At 38.4% G+C, this 18,453-nt stretch overlaps 1 protein-coding gene across 1 annotated transcript in view; it reads left to right on the forward strand.

Moving 5' to 3' along the window:
- Positions 1-17,135, forward strand: part of AP1G1 (adaptor related protein complex 1 subunit gamma 1) — a 75,096-nt gene extending 57,961 nt beyond the window's left edge. Inside the window, exons 14-23 of the mRNA XM_045810215.2 lie at positions 279-401; positions 579-668; positions 1,287-1,414; positions 2,302-2,406; positions 3,078-3,219; positions 3,414-3,540; positions 7,838-7,945; positions 8,056-8,216; positions 11,226-11,324; positions 12,981-17,135. Coding sequence (XP_045666171.1) covers positions 279-401; positions 579-668; positions 1,287-1,414; positions 2,302-2,406; positions 3,078-3,219; positions 3,414-3,540; positions 7,838-7,945; positions 8,056-8,216; positions 11,226-11,324; positions 12,981-13,082 — 1,185 coding nt within the window. The 3' untranslated portion in view covers positions 13,083-17,135. The remainder of the gene's footprint in view (positions 1-278; positions 402-578; positions 669-1,286; positions 1,415-2,301; positions 2,407-3,077; positions 3,220-3,413; positions 3,541-7,837; positions 7,946-8,055; positions 8,217-11,225; positions 11,325-12,980) is intronic.
- Positions 17,136-18,453: the final 1,318 nt, after the last annotated feature.

Here is an 18,453-nt window from a genome sequence, read left to right on the forward strand (position 1 = left end):
CTCCCACTCCCCCTGCTTGTGTTCCCTCTCTCGCTGGCTGTCTCTATCTCTGTCGAATAAATAAATAAAATCTTAAAAAAAAAAAAGAATATTCATTTAAATAAGTAAGACATTTGAATAGGTAAGACTTTGAAGTTTGAGCTGCGTGTATAAACCTGAGAATTGGAACCAGTTTTATCTTTGAGGATGCTTTGTAGTAGTCTCCTTTGAATAAAAGCAATAGCTAACATTTCTTATCATTATGGTGTGTTTCTAAGGGTAACTGCATTTCCTTTTAGGCAGGAAGCTATGTTCGTGATGATGCAGTCCCCAACTTGATCCAGTTAATAACCAATAGTGTGGAAATGCACGCCTATACTGTCCAGCGCTTGTACAAAGCAATTCTTGGTGATTATTCTCAAGTACGTACTTTCTACTTTGGTGGGGAAATTACCCATTATGTTCCTGGTGTGTTCTTACTACTAACACTCTAGATGTGCCTTGGTTTTGACGTTTATGATTAGATGACCTGTGATTTGCGTTAGTCCTTGGAAGGATTAAAAACCAAATGGTGACAAATGGTGACTTTCTTTTGACAGCAACCTTTGGTACAAGTGGCTGCATGGTGTATAGGTGAATATGGAGATCTTCTTGTATCAGGCCAGTGTGAAGAGGAAGAACCTATTCAGGTACCCTTTGTTACTCTTTCAGGAGGGGAGAAAATAGTGGCTTTGGTTATAGGAGGATAGTGTTTAATGAGGAGTTGAGTTTGATTCCTTGAAAACCTGTTAAAGAAGTTAATGCCAGAATTATATTGGGAAACTTAACAGTTTTGAGATGGAACTTACTAGCCCTATGTGAGATTTTAAAACCACCTGCAGACCTACTCCTTACCCCATCAGACTGAATTATATTGTTTCTCCTACCCTGTGGCTTGATAAGAAGAAATCAGACATATCCATGTCTGCATTTGCTTATTAAAAGACTGGCTTTAGGAGAAGTTATGGCAACAACACGTGAACTCTATTTATCCCCCTTTTATTTTCTTCCTTACTTCTGCCTCTTGAAACTAATATAATGTGTCTCTCAGCCCCCTCTGGGTATTTTCCAGTCTTTTTTTTTTAAACCTCCCTCCTACCTGCTTCTGATTGATGGATCAGCTTGGACAGTTACCATGGCAAAGCACAGATTGTGTTAGAAGTTTTGGTAATGATGGTAGAGTTGTCTTTCTGGGGGCATCCTGTGACTTGATATCAGATTTAGATATTTACTGTTAGAATTCACCCTACATTTTTTTTTCTCCCCAGGTAACAGAAGATGAAGTGTTGGATATTTTAGAAAGTGTCTTAATCTCTAATATGTCCACCTCTGTGACCCGAGGTTATGCCCTCACTGCCATTATGAAGCTTTCTACTCGATTCACCTGTACTGTAAAGTGAGTATGGAGAAAAAGTAGGATGGACGTGTTATTTGTAATTTTTAAAAACTCTTCGTTACGAAAATTTCAAGCAAAGGCAAAAATAGGATAGTTAAATGAATTGTACATTCCTATTATTCCACAATAATAATCATTAATTTGTGGTTCATCCTTATTTTATCTATACTTTGCTCCCTCTTATCCTCATACCCCACCATTTATTATTTTGAAGGTAAAAAGTTATGTTTTTAAAATCTGATTTCTAATGCCTTTTCTCTTTTTTAAAGTAGAGAAGTTATTTCCCTGTATAAAGGCTCTGGTTTATTATAGTATTTTGAGATGTCTGAAGAGGAAGAAAATCATGAAGGTTTTGGTGGTTAAATGTTTAAATTTTGCTCTTCACTATTTTGAATAAAAGTCAATTGGATTAGTTTCCCAGCCAGGCATATTTAAGGCAGACTTATTTCTCTTAGACTTTCTGTAAGGCCCTGTGGAAAATGGTAGTTTTTACTAACTCTTTAAATTGTGAACTAGAAGAATTTGTTGTCAGGTAATAACCCTTTGTTGATAAAAGCTTATTTTAAAGTTGTTAACGAAGAGAATGAACATTATACACTTCTTTTGTAACAAATTAATAATTGGTACTTTTTTCTAGCAAACTTTAGGTTACGGGACATTTAACAGACAAAATCTAGCAATACAGTTAGAACAAGTATAGTGGTAAATGATGGTGTTGAGGTAGATGTTGGATGAAAGAAGACAAAGGAAAGGTGTTTTGTTTTTGAAAAGATATGGAAAGAGGAGTATTTCAGATTTTTAACCAGAAAACTGGTTTGTTTATTTTCTCTGCTTGTTTGTGATTTTTCTTTTGGGTATTTGAATTTGTTTGTCATTTTATCCCAAAGCCGAATTAAGAAAGTGGTTTCAATCTATGGAAGCAGCATTGATGTGGAACTCCAGCAGAGGGCAGTAGAATATAATGCACTTTTTAAGAAATATGACCATATGAGGTAAGTGAAAGAAGCTAAGCAATGCATGTAGCTGTTAGCATCCTGAGCAGATTGTCATGATAATCCGCAAGGGAGACTTATTCCTCGTGCTTTACTAACTGGACACCACAACTCTATTTAGTCCTAATTGCTGACTGCTTTTATTTATCCATCTTCTATTCTGCCTACCCTGTAAAGACATAAGTTAGCTGTGTCGTCTCATTCACCTTCTCCCCTTTCTTTTGGTATGAAATGTTTGCTTCATTTTCCATTTTATTTGGTTAAGAAGTGGAGTTGTTTTTTTTTTTTTCAAGAGAATCTCATTCCAATATTTAGCTTTGTGAGGCGTGATCTTTTTTTCCACTTCTGTTATGCAGTATCATCTTGATTGGAAATTGTTAATACCTACTTATTTGCCTTTCTTTCATACCAATTTCTCTACCACTGAGAAATCCCAGTCTCTCGGGATTTAGGTGGACAGTTTGTCTATTCAAGGTTTCTTGCCTGCCCTTAATCCAGCCAGGAATTTAGGTCATGTATTCTTGTAATCCATCTTCTATTTTAGTGTGTGTGTTACAGGGTGGGGAGGGGAGATGGCTGTCCATGTTTGACTCCAATATAGTAACAGTGATTGTCTTGGGTAGGGAATCTAGGTTAACTGCCTAGAATTTAACCACTTCAGATTCTTCCAGGTCTGCCCTGCTTGAGAGAATGCCTGTCATGGAAAAAGTGACCACAAATGGCCCTACTGAGATTGTGCAGACAAATGGAGAGACAGAGCCAGCTCCACTAGAGACCAAACCACCACCCTCTGGGCCACAGCCCACCAGCCAGGTAGCTTTTCACTCGCTTATCTGGGAATCTTTGTGATCTTATAGTTCCTTATAACCTGTCTCTCAGCTGATTCCCTTCAGTGTTCCTGGATTGATCGATGGCTCTCTTCCTTATTTTTAAGTGTTGAAAGAGCTTTGCTTTAGCTGCAGATTAGACAAATGACTAATGAATTGAGATATTATTTCCTTGTATAGGCCAATGATTTATTGGATTTGTTGGGAGGAAATGACATAACACCTGTTATTCCAACTGCACCTACAAGCAAACCAGCTTCTGCTGGTGGAGAACTTCTTGATTTGCTGGGAGACATCAACCTTACAGGTGAGACCAGACTGGAGTTATTTAATGCCTTGGCTGAGGTTATAAAGGCCTTGGGGAAAAAATACACTGAACATAGTCTTTCTGGCATGTGAATCAGTTAAAGAGGGGAGAGGCTGAGTGAGAAGTAGGAATGGAATCTTCACAGCATCTGGGATATAAACTGCCATGCTAGTATTCTAGAGCTAATTCACAGGGAATACTTAAAGTCTAATTTTTAATATTGGGAGGATAAGTTGCTCTCATAGTATTTAAGATAGAAAGGACTTTCAGGCGACAAAAGAAATATATCTCAAGTCACTTCTGCTTTTAGTTAGTGTCCTAAGACATCACTTTTGTATGTTTCTTTCTACTCATGATTAGCTTTCAGGAGCCAAGGCCACTTGTGGAGGGTGGACAGATGTTAACCTGTTTTCCTCTCGCCCTCTTAATAAAGCAATGGAGGGAGAAAATCTCCATGATGATAATATTCAAACATAACTTTTCATTTGGGAACATTTTTTTCTTATGTTTGTTTATATGTAGTAGACGTTAGTAATTGTTGATGTATTATTCAGTGACATTATGAACCCCCAAGTCCAAGCGTATCACCATAGCATATAATTTCTATCTTAAGTGATTTCTTTAAAAGTATAATGGTGAGTTACTGCATGTGTGACCTCAAATAGAAAATAGCCATAGGATAAGGATTTTGAATGGTCATCTAGACAAGCTATCAGAGGCTAAATGGTTTTTCCTAACACAGCTTCTTCCCAGAGCTTATGGTTTATATTCATGTCTTAACAAAATTTCAAAATGTTACTGATGTGTATATACTTTTGAGTCATTCCCAAATAGTTTCAGATCCTCAGATGCCATAGCTCTACTGGATCTATCGAAAAGCAAAAATAACCCCTTAGTTAAAACATAGTGTATAGATGATTCACTTTACTTATTAACATATTAGCATTTCCATGTTAGTCCATAATCTTCACAATTATAATTTAAATGGTTGTCTAACATTGCATTAAAAAGTTTGCATCGTTATTTACTCAATTCCTTACTATTGGACATCATGTTTCAGATTTTTCTTGTAACTAATGCCTCAACAAATATCATCATTACATCTGTTTCCTCTTATTTTGGATTACATTCTTAGGTCAAGTTACTCAGTCTTTCTGGTTCTGTTTAAAGTAAGAATGAGAGGTGCCTGGCCGGCTCAGTCAGTAGAGTATGCAACTCTTCATCTCGGGGTTGTGGGTTCGAGACCACCTTGGATGTATATTACCTAAAAATAAAATGTTTTAAAGTAAAAAAAGGATGTGGGTGCCTGGGTGGCTCAGACGGGTAAGCAGTAGCCTTCGGCTCGGGTCATGATCCCAGGTTCCTGAGATCGAGTCCTGCATCGGGCTCCCTGCTCAGTGGGGAGCCTGCTTCTCCCTCTCCCTCTGCCTGCCGCTCCCCCTGCTTGTGCTGTCTCTCTCTGTCAAATAAATAAATAAAATCTTTAAAAAAATTTTTAAAAAGATGATAAATACTTTACCTTATGAGCTCTTTATGAGGGATGGTGACTTATTCAGAACATGCAGGACATGTAGTATGCACTTAGTAAATGTTGTATCTTTTCCTCAGTGCATCTGTCTACCAGTTTCACTGTACAGTCGTAAGTATTGTGTATTATCATTTTTTAAAAACCCTAACAGGTGAAAGACTGGCCCTATTATTTTGTTAATTTTTGTTTTTTTCAATCACAGGGAGTGTTACATTTACATATATTTTTGTATTACACATGAATTTCTTTTTTGCATATTCCTTTTGTATCTTGACTCATTTATCAGGGGGTCTTTTTTTTTTTTTTTTTAAAGATTTTATTTATTTATTTGACAGAGATAGAGACAGCCAGCGAGAGAGGGAACACAAGCAGGGGGAGTGGGAGAGGAAGAAGCAGGCTCGTAGCGGAGGAGCCTGATGTGGGGCTCGATCCCATAACGCCGGGATCACGCCCTGGGCCGAAGGCAGACGCTTAATATCAGGGGGTCTTAATGTTTTATTTTGTTTCTCTTTTTACGTTTTTACTTTCCTAGTGTTACATGAAAAAGCAAACTGATAAAATGTCAAAAGAGCCTGGATTTTCCTTATTCATCATGTGTTTTAAACGCATTTCCCCATTTTCTTTATTAGGTTAAAGATTTTTGAGTTTTATATTCTTTAAGCCATCATTACAGTCATATATCCTAATGCACAGTCATTTAAGTAAGTGGAAATTAAGAAATAAATTTAGTGTGTGTTTTTAGGGGAACCGGAGCAGTGAGTTTCTATTGTTTCCCAAAACTACTTATTGTTCCTTTACAGGAGGAAAGAGCTAAAATCTGAGGGACTTGGGAACCCATAATGCTGGCTATATATTTTGAGTAGCCTCTGATTTTCCATGGGAATGCATTTCTTTTTTTCTTTTTTCTTTTTTTTTTTTTAAGATTTTATTTATTTATTTGACAGAGAGAGGCAGCGAGAGAGGGAACACAAGCAGGGGGAGTGTGAGAGGGAGAAGCAGGCTTCCCGCCGAGCAGGGAGCCCGATGCGGGGCTCGATCCCAGGACCCTGGGATCATGACCTGAGCTGAAGGCAGACGCTTAACGACTGAGCCACCCAGGCACCCCATGGGAATGCATTTCTAAAATTGTTTTGAAAATGGAAATTGTAAGAAAATTACTAGATTAGAGTTCTAAAAGTTAGAACTATATGAATATCTTGTTATACTTGATTGGTAATGTGTGTGACTGCACTTGCTGTGGTGTTCACATTTGTTTTAGCTTCTTGTGGTTTGCTTAGCCATATATATTTTTACCTTCCTTGCTAACTTTTAGTATGTCATTTTTTTTCTTGTGTACTTCGATATTTTTTTAAAAAAGATTTTGGCCTTCCTTCACTTTGTTAATCCTTTTCAAAATGGTATATTTTCAGATAATTTAATAAGTTGTTTGAAATCTGTTTAAACCTAAAATGCACTCTCTATTTTGCTGTGTTTTCTTATGCCTTTTCTTGGAATCCTGAGTTCTCTCAGTTCATGGCCATTTTCTATCACTTACATGATCTTCAGCTTGTTCTTACTTGCAAGTATCAAATAAAGATGGTCATTTGGTGACTTCTTTCCTCCACTTCATACCACTTCTCCCAGGGTGTGTGTGCATGTGTGTTAAAATTTTATTATGCAGTATTTAACATCTATAAGGTTTAGTAAATGCCTTGATCTACTTAGCTTACAAAATAAAATCTTATTAAATTATTGTTATTATTAAAATACTATTTTACCTGTCAGATGTTGGCAGTGTTTGGAGATATTTTTGATTATCACAGCTGGGAGGATGCTACTATCATTTAATGGGTAGAAGCCAGTGGCGCTGGTAAATACCCTACAGTGCACAAGATAGCCCCCTACAGCATATAATTAGCCTAAAATTTCATTAGTTTTGAGGTTGAGGAACTTTAGTTTAGAGGTATAATCATGTTCAGCTCTGCAATTGCCAAATTGTTCTCCAGGTTGTTTGTACTAGTTTACATTCCTATAGTAGAGAAGTCTGCATTGCTCCATATTCTTATCAGTATCTGGTATTATCAGACATTGAAATTTTCACCGTTCTGTTGGATGTGAAGTAGGATCTCATTGTGGTTTTAAACTTTATATTCCTTATTACTGGTAATGTTCAGTATCTCTTTACATACGATTCTCTTTTCATTCAGATTCCCTCTTCTGTTAATTGCTTGTTTATATCTCTTACCATTTTAGGTTGAATTATCTTTTTTTCTTACTGATTTGTAGAAGATATTTATGTTCTGGATACTCATCCATTTGCTGTTTTGTAGCAGACATTTTCTGCTGCCTGTGGTCTGTCTTTCATTTTTATTATAGTATTTTATAATGAATAAAAGTTACTGATTTTAAACTATTTGAATGTTTAGTTCTTTTCCCTTTATGGTTTCTTTTTCTTTTTTTTTTTAAGAAATATATTATCTATCTATCTATTTATTTAGAGTATGAGGAGGGGGAGGGGCAGAGGGAGAGGGGAATCTTAAGCAGGCTCTGCACTCAGCGTGGAGCCTGATGTGGGGCTTGATCTCATAGCCCTGACCCAAGCGAAACCAAGAGTGGGACGTTTAACTGACTGAGCCACCCAGGCTCCCCTGGTTTATGCTTTTCTCATCTTATTTAAGGAATCCTTCTTTTAACCTGAGTTATAACAATTTTCTCCTGTATTTTGTTTGTTTTTTTGTTATTGTTGGTGAGCTTTGTCATGCTGACTTACCATTGAAATGTTTCATTTAGGTGCTCCAGCTGCTGCTCCTGCCCCTGCCTCAGTCCCACAGATATCCCAGCCCCCCTTCTTGTTGGATGGGCTTTCATCACAGCCTCTCTTCAATGACATCACTACAGGTACGATTACTGGTGTCTTCACCCTCAGTGAGAGGTAGTTACTGAAGCAAAGAATAATTGTGTAAGCATTAAGCTGACTGCAGTTAGACTGATCTTCCTGTGCTTTCCAGGCATCCCCTCCATCACAGCATACAGTAAGAACGGCTTGAAGATAGAGTTCACCTTTGAACGGTCAAATACCAACCCTAGCGTCACAGTGATAACGATACAGGCCTCCAACAGCACAGAGCTGGACATGACAGACTTTGTTTTCCAGGCTGCGGTACCAAAGGTACTACAGCGTCGTCTTTGCTTTTGCCTTTGATTAAAGATGGATTGATTTTTTTTTCCCATGCATTTGATAAGGGATATATTTTAATGTTTAGAAGTTAAACTAAATTTGCAGATTTAACCCAAATTAACAGTAATATATTATGGTTCGTTGAAGCATGTCATTTTGAAAGCATTTTACTTGGTCAGAAATATTCTTACAGTATAAAGAAGGGACATTCTGGTAATAACTAGTGAGACTCACAGCAGAATTCTGCAAGGTGGTCTGGTAATGCTCAGGCCATTGAGGATGGGCGGGGTTCAGTAATACAGTGGTAAAAACCTGAAAAACACAAATTCTAACATAGAATTAAAATTCATTAAGATGAATAACTATCTATTTCATATTCTTTTCTGGTTTTACTGGATCAGAATTAAAAGTTTGCATCTCTTGATATTTATTTAAGTGAAAGAAACATTCCTTCTTCATTAATATCTAGTTTAGTATTGATCCAATCACTGCTTCTTTTTGTAAATTGAAGCTTTGTTTATACCAAATCTTAGTTTGAGGAATATTTATGTCTGTCCTTGAATAATGAAAAGTTTTGTATAAAGAAATACCGAGAATGAAGAGTGGGCAAAATTTTTCTGTCAAAAACAAGATAGTAAGTTTAATTAATTTATTTATTTCAATAATATTTTTTATTATATTATATTAGTCACCATACAGTACATACCTGGTTTTTGATGTAAAGTTCGATGATTCATCAGTTGCGTATAACACCCAGTGCACCATGCAATACATGCCCTACTTACTACCCATCACCAGCCTATCCCATTCCCCCCTCCCTTCTGAAGCCCTCAGTTTGTTTCTCAGAGTTCATAATATAGTAAGTATTTTAGGCTATATGATGTCTGTTGTATCTACTTGTTTCCGCAGTTGGGGGAAAAAGCCGTAGTTAATATGTAAATGAAAAAGCATGGTTGTGTTCCAATAAAACATTTACAAAAACATGTCGGGTCATTCTTGGCCGATGGGCCATAGTTTGCCAGCCCTTGTTTTAGACTAAGCTAAGCTACTCTTCTCAGTGACATTCAAACAACACATTTTTGGAAATTGAAGACCTTTTCTTTTATTTGTGGTTACTGCTGACTTTGCAGCCTCCTTTACTTGCATTTTTTAGGAGCCAGAGTAATGTAGATGTTTTTAGAAGCACTAGAGTGGGGTGGTTTCAATAGTAGTTGTATGATGTTAAGCAAGCTTAACCTTTATGCCTCAGTTTCTTCATTTACAAAGGGAGGATGGTGGCAGTGATGCCTACTAGATGAGTTTTATGTACTGTGTACTGTTTTAAGTACTTCTCTTTTGTTCATTGCTCAGTAAATGTTAACTGCTGCAACTTTGGGTTTTACACTTGTTACCATAGGCTGTGCTCTAGCAACATAGCATCTCTGCCATTAAAGCATGGCCTTACTTTTGGTGCTGTACTGTATCATACCTGTTTGCATGTCGTGATGTACCCTGAACTTCAAAATAATCATATTTCGTAGATTCTATTATTACTTTTTATTATCTCTGAAATTGAGATGCATTTTAAAATTGGTACTTTATCATAGTTTAGTTGGCAGCCTGTTTTCTTTGTCAGTGGTACATAAAATAATGGTGTGAAAAACAATGGCATCCTCCATTTGATGAAATAAATGTAAATAATAATATTTCAGCTTACGTAATCTATATTGACAATAGAATTGTCAAAGACCAAACATAATAGTCCGTGAGTTGATATAAAATCTCTTTATTCTTACAATTTTGGTCCTAAGAGAAGGCTGGATAGACTTTACTCCTCTTGTCCCCCACCAGCCCTGCTCCCCACCTGTCTCTTTCTGTCTCTCTCCCCCATCTCTTCTCTTTCTCTGTCTCTCTCTCCCCCTCTTCTCTCCTTTACTCTTCTCTCTGCCTCTCTTTCCCTCTCTTTTTTCTCTCTTCACTCTCTATTATTTTATAAGACTATACTTTCAGGAAAGATTTTTTAAATCCTAGTATGGGGGCGCCTGGGTGGCTCAGTCAGTTAAGCGTCCAACTCTTGATCTCAGCTCAGGTCCTGATCTCAGGGTCATGAGTTCAAGCCTTGCGCTTGGCTCCATGCTGGGCATGGAGCCTACTTAAAAAAATTAAAAATAAAGTAAAATCCTAGTATGTACAATAGCTACATACATACTATATTGTGCTAACAATTATAGTTTACCTGTCTTGCTGATAGCACTTTTATCTCTCTTCTCTGTAAACAAACAAGTAAAACCCACCAACACTACAAATCATAGCAGTTGGCTTTTCCAGGTTTTTTGCTGTATAGGCTAGCTCTGCACGAAATTGTTCTCTTAAGACCTGTGACCCAGGTGGGGGAGATCCTGATGTATTCCACATACATATTAACAGCTTGGCTCTTTCCAGCCTTTCCTTACCTCTGTCATGTAACCCTTGACACATTCCAGATTATGTAGACTTGAGAAAACAAAAGTTAAAGTCTCCTTATCCCAACTATCCAAATATACAAAAGCATAAGGCCTGTAGTTGGTGATTGGTATGCTGTTTTGTTATTTCTAGAAAGCGTTTTTTTGTTTTTCTTTTTCGTTTCTTTCTAGCTTTTTTCTTTCTTTCTTTTTTAGCCTCAGGCACCCATTTTTTACCTGCATAGTTGATCAGTTACTATTAAGTGAGGTTGCCAAAACACAAATTGGTCACCTTTTGAAAAGTGGTAGGCTAAAGTTCCTTCTGCCTGAAAGAGGAGAGTGGCTTATTGCTAGTTTTCATGATCAAAGACCTAACAGTGGGGTTTTTAAAATAATGTGAAGGTTATAGCCAGTCCACATACTATGAATTGCTGATATCTGGAAAACAAACATAACGTAGTAGTAGGTCAGTCTGTTACTTGAGTAATTATCCAGGTGTCTGATTTTTTTATTTGTTGACATCTCTGACATAGTATTGAGTGTATTATTTTTTCTGAAGAGTGCCCTTTGTTCCCCACAGACATTCCAGCTGCAGCTTCTGTCTCCTAGCAGCAGCATTGTCCCAGCGTTTAATACGGGGACCATCACACAAGTCATTAAAGTTCTGAACCCACAGAAGGTGAGTAGCACGTTTGAAGAGAGTATCTGAGTGAGGGGTAAGCATATTTCCTGAAATAAAATTCTGCTTTGTTTCTCTAGGTTTTTTCTGACTCATAATTGTAGAAGAAATCTGTGAAAATGTCTAGTCTAACCTCTTTATTCTTTTGTAGATTAGATAATAAACACAGCCTAGACACTTGAAATCGTTTAGTGGCAGCATTAAAATGCAGCTTTTTTTTTTTTTTTTTTTTTTTTTTTTTTTTTTGAGAGGGAGAGGAGGCGGGAGGGGCAGAGAGAATCTTAAGGAAGCTTCACACCCAGCAGAGAGCTTGATGTGGGGCTTGATCTCATGACCCTGAGATCATGACCTGAGCTGAAGTCAAGAGTCAGACACTCAACCTGAGCCACCCAGGGATACCTAAAATGCAGCTTTAAGGAATTATCTATTTAGAGGCTTAAAGGTCTAGTTTTTTGCAAGAATAGAAGGAAAGCTTAGACATTTTAATCTTTTTTTTTTTTAAAGATTTATTCATTTTAGAGAGAGGGAGAGAGAGAGAGCATGTGGGGGAGGGGGAGAGAGAGCTAATTTCAAGCAGACTCACGCTGAGCACAGAGCCTGACACTGCTCGATATCACAACCTGAGTAGAAACCAGGAGTCAGATACCCAACTGACTGCGTCACCAATGTGCCCCTTAGAAATTTTAATTTTTATACAAGTTACAGTCTAGAGTAAGAGTATCTGTAGAACCCCATATATCCATATTTACTATTGTGATTATTGAGTGCTCACAGTACAAGTGGAGGCATTTTTAATGAAACAGCCAAATGAAAAGTAGCTTTAGAAACTGAAATTAAGCAATGTTTTCATTATATCTTCTCAAAGAAGTAAATTGACTCCACTTTTAATAGTCATCAGTTGACTGGTTTTCAAACAGTTTTTGAAAATGGCTCAGAGAATTTCTTCACCTTGAAAGATTTCTAGTGGTATCTCATAACCCCGGTATGATGATTTCTTCCTCTTATAACGTTTTGCCTTTCTTCTGCTACTTACTGGATTCTAAGTTTCTGCCTATAGTACCAGCGCAGATTCCTTTGATGATCTGATACATAGAGTAAAAATTTTCTTAGTGCATTAATATTTGAAATCTGCCACGTAAAGTAAAAGGGGTTTATAACTGAGTTATCTTAAAACGACTTCTGTTACCATAAGTTAACTTTTTTCTTTTATGTTTTGGGAACAAAACAAGTTTATGTTCACATTAACTCTTGGTTTTACAGACAAAGCAACTGTATCTCTGAGTTTAGAGCATAAGATGAGTATGTTTACCTCATTTTTCTGGAAACTTGGAAAGAAGGGTTGAATCTTTTTGAGAAGCACTCAGCCAGTGTTACTGTGAAAATGCTCCTGAGTGGTTCTGTCCTGTTAATGCGGTTCTAGGATTGAAGCTGATGGTGTGTTCTGGAGATACACTTCCTGTACTCGACTGTGTGATGTTGGCCAGAGTACTAGGCAGTAATGGTGGTGGTAGTGGTTATTTGCCTGTGTGTCATTTTTGAGAGACAGGTTTGCTCTAAAATAATTTGTTTTCTCTGATTAAAAGTCTATTTGTGGACCTCACAGATTCTAGAACTTTCCTTTCACTGTGTAATTTGCGATTCTCTGTTCTTCTACAGCAACAGCTGCGAATGCGGATCAAGCTCACATATAACCACAAGGGCTCAGCAATGCAAGATCTAGCAGAGGTGAACAACTTTCCCCCTCAGTCCTGGCAATGAGGGCCTGGCACCATTCTCATTCTTGTCCCACTCAATCAAAGGAACTCTGGGAAGGAGGTTGTGATCGCTGGCAAGTCCCCCCCAACTGTACCATGGGCATGAGGAGCTGAAGAGAACTGTTGAGGAGGATTTTCCTGAAGTTATTGCTGACCTCAAAGCATTGTCAAAGATGATTCTCCTCTCCTCCACTGTTGAGGCCGGCTGCTTCTGGAGGCTACTTTGCACTCTTCCTCCTCTTCTCCTTTGTCCGCACTTCTTCACCCCTCCCACATTTACAGCCAGAATCAACATTCCCTGGGCCCCTGAGGAAATAAGCAGCTGGTCTGGAGGAGAGGACTGGAATCCATGGCAAGAAAACACTCACTCTGTCTCTGCAGCAAAGAATTGCCCCTTCTTTCTACTGTGTTTTTCTGTGGACTGGGCGAGGTGGGGGTATCCATTCCTCACTAGCTGGGTTACCATCTTCAGGCGCTTTTTACATCAGGCATTCAGAATGGAAATGTTAACAATGGACATTAGGGAGCCCTGCCTTTTTCTACTGGTTCCCCCAATGTTTGAAAGAGGCATTAGGCTCCTAGTAGCCTTTACTGTGCATTGCTGTATACACACAGACACACACATGTATGTATGTTTGTTACCAAGACCTGGGCAGACCTGGAGAGGTTATTTGTAAACACTGGACAGTGCAGTTAAAAAGAGCTTTTGTTGAGATTTGGCATGAAGGATATGGTGCTCTATTTGTAATAGAAACTCCCAAGGCTCTTCCAGCTCCCCTTTCTCTCCATTCTTTAGCTGTAGTCATGAATACTGTCCATGATTTTCAAAATCGATTCCCCTGAAAGTGCAAAGTGGACAACTTCTAAAAGGTATATTAATAGTTATTAATGCCCCTGTCCCCACCACAAATTTTAAAGTTTCTCCTAAGCCCATAACTTGCCTGTTGAACTATGGTAAATGGGTGGAAAGAGGAGTTCGCTTTTTAAGATCAGACTCCTTAACAAAAGCACCTTTGCCCATAGGAAGAGTGAGTATCAGACTCATCCTAGAGCATATTGGAGTCATCTTCTCCATTACTCCAAACCTTCCTTTTTATTTCCTGAGCCTGGCTTGGACCTTGGCATTCCGTTTGAATTCCTTCTTCTAACTGGAACATTTGTGTTGTATCTGTAACACTGGCACTGAAATAAAGACCACGCGGTTAAAGAAATCTTTCCTATATTGTACTTTATGGTGTTGGAATGAAGCCTTGTAGCTTCCTTGCCCCCTGTGTGAGAGGAAGTCTTATGGACATAGGGTAGGCATATCCTTTCCTGAATCTGAGAAGTTGGTCTCATGAGAGAGGCCAGTCTCATGAATATCTGCATCAAAGACCTGAGGTGTCTGGAGCTTTTTAAACTAGGGAGAGTGCCGAGTGCTTTTTAGAAAGGAGCCTTGTATTCTCAAACCTTATTGCTGGAATGAGGTAAGGTGACTCCTGTGGCACATGGTGAATGTACTATGTACGTTCGGCTGCATGGGTGCCATGTCTGATGTACTCCAGAAGAGAGGACAAGTCAGGCCCGCCTTGCTCTTAGAATGTTTGCAATCATTACTGTACTGAGTACAGTATAAGGACGACTTTGGCTTTGGTCTTAAATCTGGATACAAATATCATTCCCCCCCCCTCATTTCACCAAGCCTTTACTAAAATCTTCAGTGTCTTGTCAAATCTCGCTCTGTATCAGATGCTGGATTATTCCTAACATTTGACAAACTGGGGTTGAACTAAAAGGCTCAAAAGGGGAAACTTTCTGGTCTTATCGTAAACAAGAGCAAGATTTACTAAACTTACTCTACTGGGTAAATGGTTGCGTCAAGAACAGGATATTATCTTGTGCAGTGTTAGTAAAGGCAAGTGTGGACTAATGTATGTTTCAGACAACTTGCTTTGCCTCTGCAATGAAGAATAGCCTTTCAAGGTTTCTTTGCCGACTGATTTCATTGGATGGATACTTAATGCTGTGAAACATGATAGGATTAACATAATATTGGTAGATTTCTCGAATAGAATTTAACATTCCTCTTTGGGTTAGAGGCTTTATTTTTCTCTCACATTAATAGTTGACCAGCCCAAGTTTCTTTAGTTGGACTGAACTGAATCTCAGAAATCTGCCGAAGACCATGCTCTAAGACAGTGCTAGCCAGTGGAGCTGGAAAGGGTCTACTCTAGTAACAAAACATCTCCGTGGGTGATTATAGTTCTGAGGTGGAGTTATGTGATTATCCATAGCTTTGTCAGGACGGGATAAAAATCATGGCCTTAATGCAAAGGGTGCTGCCTAGAATATTTGAAGTGATTTTGGAGAGTGAAGCTGAGCACCACACTGAAGAACTAGCGGCCAGAAAGCTGCCTAGGATCCTGATGGTTGTGACGACTGTTTCAAATGATGGGATCTTTGAAGGCTTCAGCGTGCCTTAGTTTCTAGGATCAGAATTAGTTCTCCTTGTACTTGGCCTTCCTGCTAAAAGGAGAAATCTCTTACTTTCTATGAATACTTACACATTTCAGTAGTTTCTTTCCCTGGTATGACCATGCAAGGGGGGGCGAATTTGGATGGATTTACGATGTCGGAGCCTTTGTGAGGAAAGAGTGATTTCCATGGCTGTCTTAATAACCCCAGGTGATGAGCAGTGAGCCTACACATACTCGGACAATTTCACATGCACTTTTACCTCATTTCCCCCTCTTTCAGAATAATGTATCCTATCACTCCCACCCCCTCCACCCCAGTAATCCTAAGGGAGAATTCATCTAAGTAATCTGAAAAAAAAAAAAAAAAAGTAGGAAGGGTGCTCTACCTGAGAAGCTTCTCCCACAATGCTCTGGTGCTCTTACCTTGAGGTAATTGGGACAGTCTTGGAATGTTTTATGCTGTGTGAAGTGATCATCTGTTTATTTTAAGGTCTTTCTCATTTAAAGAAACATTCCTCAGTGTAACATTTGGGAGGGGATTCTTTCCTCTTAACTAGGTTAAAGATGTGGTTCATACCCTTTATTTGTCCCATTCGTAGAAGAAAGTAGACATTTGAAACTGTTCAGCACTAACGGTTTGAGTATTTCCATCTACTGTATAACATGCTTTTCAGTTTTACGTTCTTCTAGAAGAGTTCGGAAGGTAGGCTATACGGTATTTGAGGTTCAACTTCCTTATTTTACTTGGGCCGTGAGAACTAGGGGGAAGAAAGAGTTTGAATGTGTATTATTTTTTTCTGGTGAATGTATTTTATCTACATCGTTTTAAACCAAGTGGGAGCTAGAGAGCAAAAAGTGGATATTTACGAATTTGTGGTTGGTGGAGAGGTGGTACATGACTGTATACGCATGTGTTTGGGAGTGGGGAGGGTCTCTGAGGAGCGGAAAGTCCTGAAGTCTAAAACACGTTGACCAGCTGTGGCTCAGGAGGGTGGGGCTGCTTGTGGAAGTGGAATCGCTCTTTTTCAAGCAATAGTAGTGAGTGGGCTCCATCTGCAGGGTTCCAGGACCCAGGACACTTAAACAGAAGAACGTGCTGAAGCAGCTTGCGGTGTTGCTTCGTGAACTTCCGTGAGGCTGATTCTGGCTTCAGGATGGAGCATCGGAGTTTTTTTGTTTTTGTTTTTGGAACCTGCCGTTGCGCTTTGTGTGTTTTGTTTTGTTTTCAATTTGGGGGGGGGGCCTCATGGGAAAGAGCTTCTGGACTCTTTCCTTTGTGAACTCCCACTGTGTCCTTGTAAAGTCCCTTTTCCTTCATAATTGTTGTAAGTTACATTTTCATTAAGCCCCATCACATCTTCTTTACTGTAAAAATATTAAAAGGCTGTTTCTAAGTGGGACGGCTAATTCTAATTATTGCAGACATATTTTTGAGATGTAAAAAAAAATTTAAAATTAAATGATAAGTCTTAGAGGTGAGTGAGGAATAAAATGGATGTAAACATTTACATGGGATGCATTAGAATTCTGCTGTGTGTATTGTCTTTTGGTTGAAACAAATTATGAACAGTGACTAATAATAAAAAGTCAATACTCAATGATTTAAAATTTGCTTCCTTGCTTCTTACAAGTGGATTACAGAATCCTTGAATGAATTCTTATTCCAGAGCTTTGAGCTAAACTTACTGACCTGTTAATGTTCCTTTTACACAGAAATCTCACCTAAAATTTGAACAACCTAAAAAAAACTTGTAGTCTGTAACAGTCGAAAGTGCAATTGGGAATTTTAATTAATGATTATTGACTCATGCTTCTCCACATGTGTGAATTTTCAAACAAGGCAAAGAAATCATATCAAAGTGAAATGAGTATTTAGGGGTGGTAATGGTGGTAATTTGTAAATTGTTTAAAATGTATCTGTGCCTGAGAAGACGAAAGTTTGACCAGCCAAAATGAATTCTATTTCATGATCTATTTTATATGAATTCTTCATAGAAGCGAGAGTGGTTGGATGTTGGAAGCTATAGGTTTTTAATTACTTGGGTGATCCCTGATACTCCCTTGATTGAGAAGGGGGAGAGCGTGAAAGCCCCTTAAGTGAGAAGGAGAAGAGAAGCCTCGGCATTTATCTGGTTTATGCAGAAGTGCCCTTTGGCACTGTTTGATAAGTGACATTTCTGTAATCTTATATGTGGTTTAGTTAAAATTCATCTTTGTTTCTAATATTAAATTTAGTTAACATGTTCATCTGCATGTAATTTCATGTTAAAGGAAAATAGAAAAGCTACAGTAGAAAACTTTAGCCAGTAATAGACTTCAGGCATTTACTCAACAATACAATGAGTAGTGTTCAGATTTGAACTTCAGTCCAGAAGGACTGAGTTAATTTTGATCACTTTTAAGGTTTTTCCATGCTATTTCCTCCCCTAGTTCAGTTGTCCCCATATTTTGAAAAATACATCCCTTCAAACCCTGAGGCCAGGTAAATTGTACCTGTTTCTTTGGAACTAAAATAAAGACTATCTAAAACTGGGGCGCCTGGGTGGCTCAGTCAGTTAAGCATCTGCCTTAGGCTCAGGTCATGATCCTGGGAGTTCCAGGATCAAGCCCCTCATCGAACCCCGCATTGAGCCTGGAATCCGGCTCCCTGCTCAGCCTGGAGTCTGCTCCTTCTGCCCCTCACCCCACTCTTTTGCTCTCTCTCTCTGTCTCTGTCAAATAAATAAAATCTTAAAAAAAAAAAAAAAAAGAATATCTAAATCTGTTCAACCTGTGGTAGAAATAAGAGATTTAGGCCTAAAGATGACTTTGTGATCATTAAAGGAGTGGGAACTAGCTATAAATAAGTGAATGTAGTAAGACTTACGGCTCTTCTACCATGCTTTGACAGACAAACTTTTCTTCTCCAGACTTTCTTTT

This window comes from Ursus americanus, chromosome 21, assembly GCF_024610735.1.
Source record: "Ursus americanus isolate L20-20 chromosome 21, mUrsAme1.1.p, whole genome shotgun sequence".
Classification (NCBI taxonomy): Eukaryota; Metazoa; Chordata; class Mammalia; order Carnivora; family Ursidae; genus Ursus; species Ursus americanus.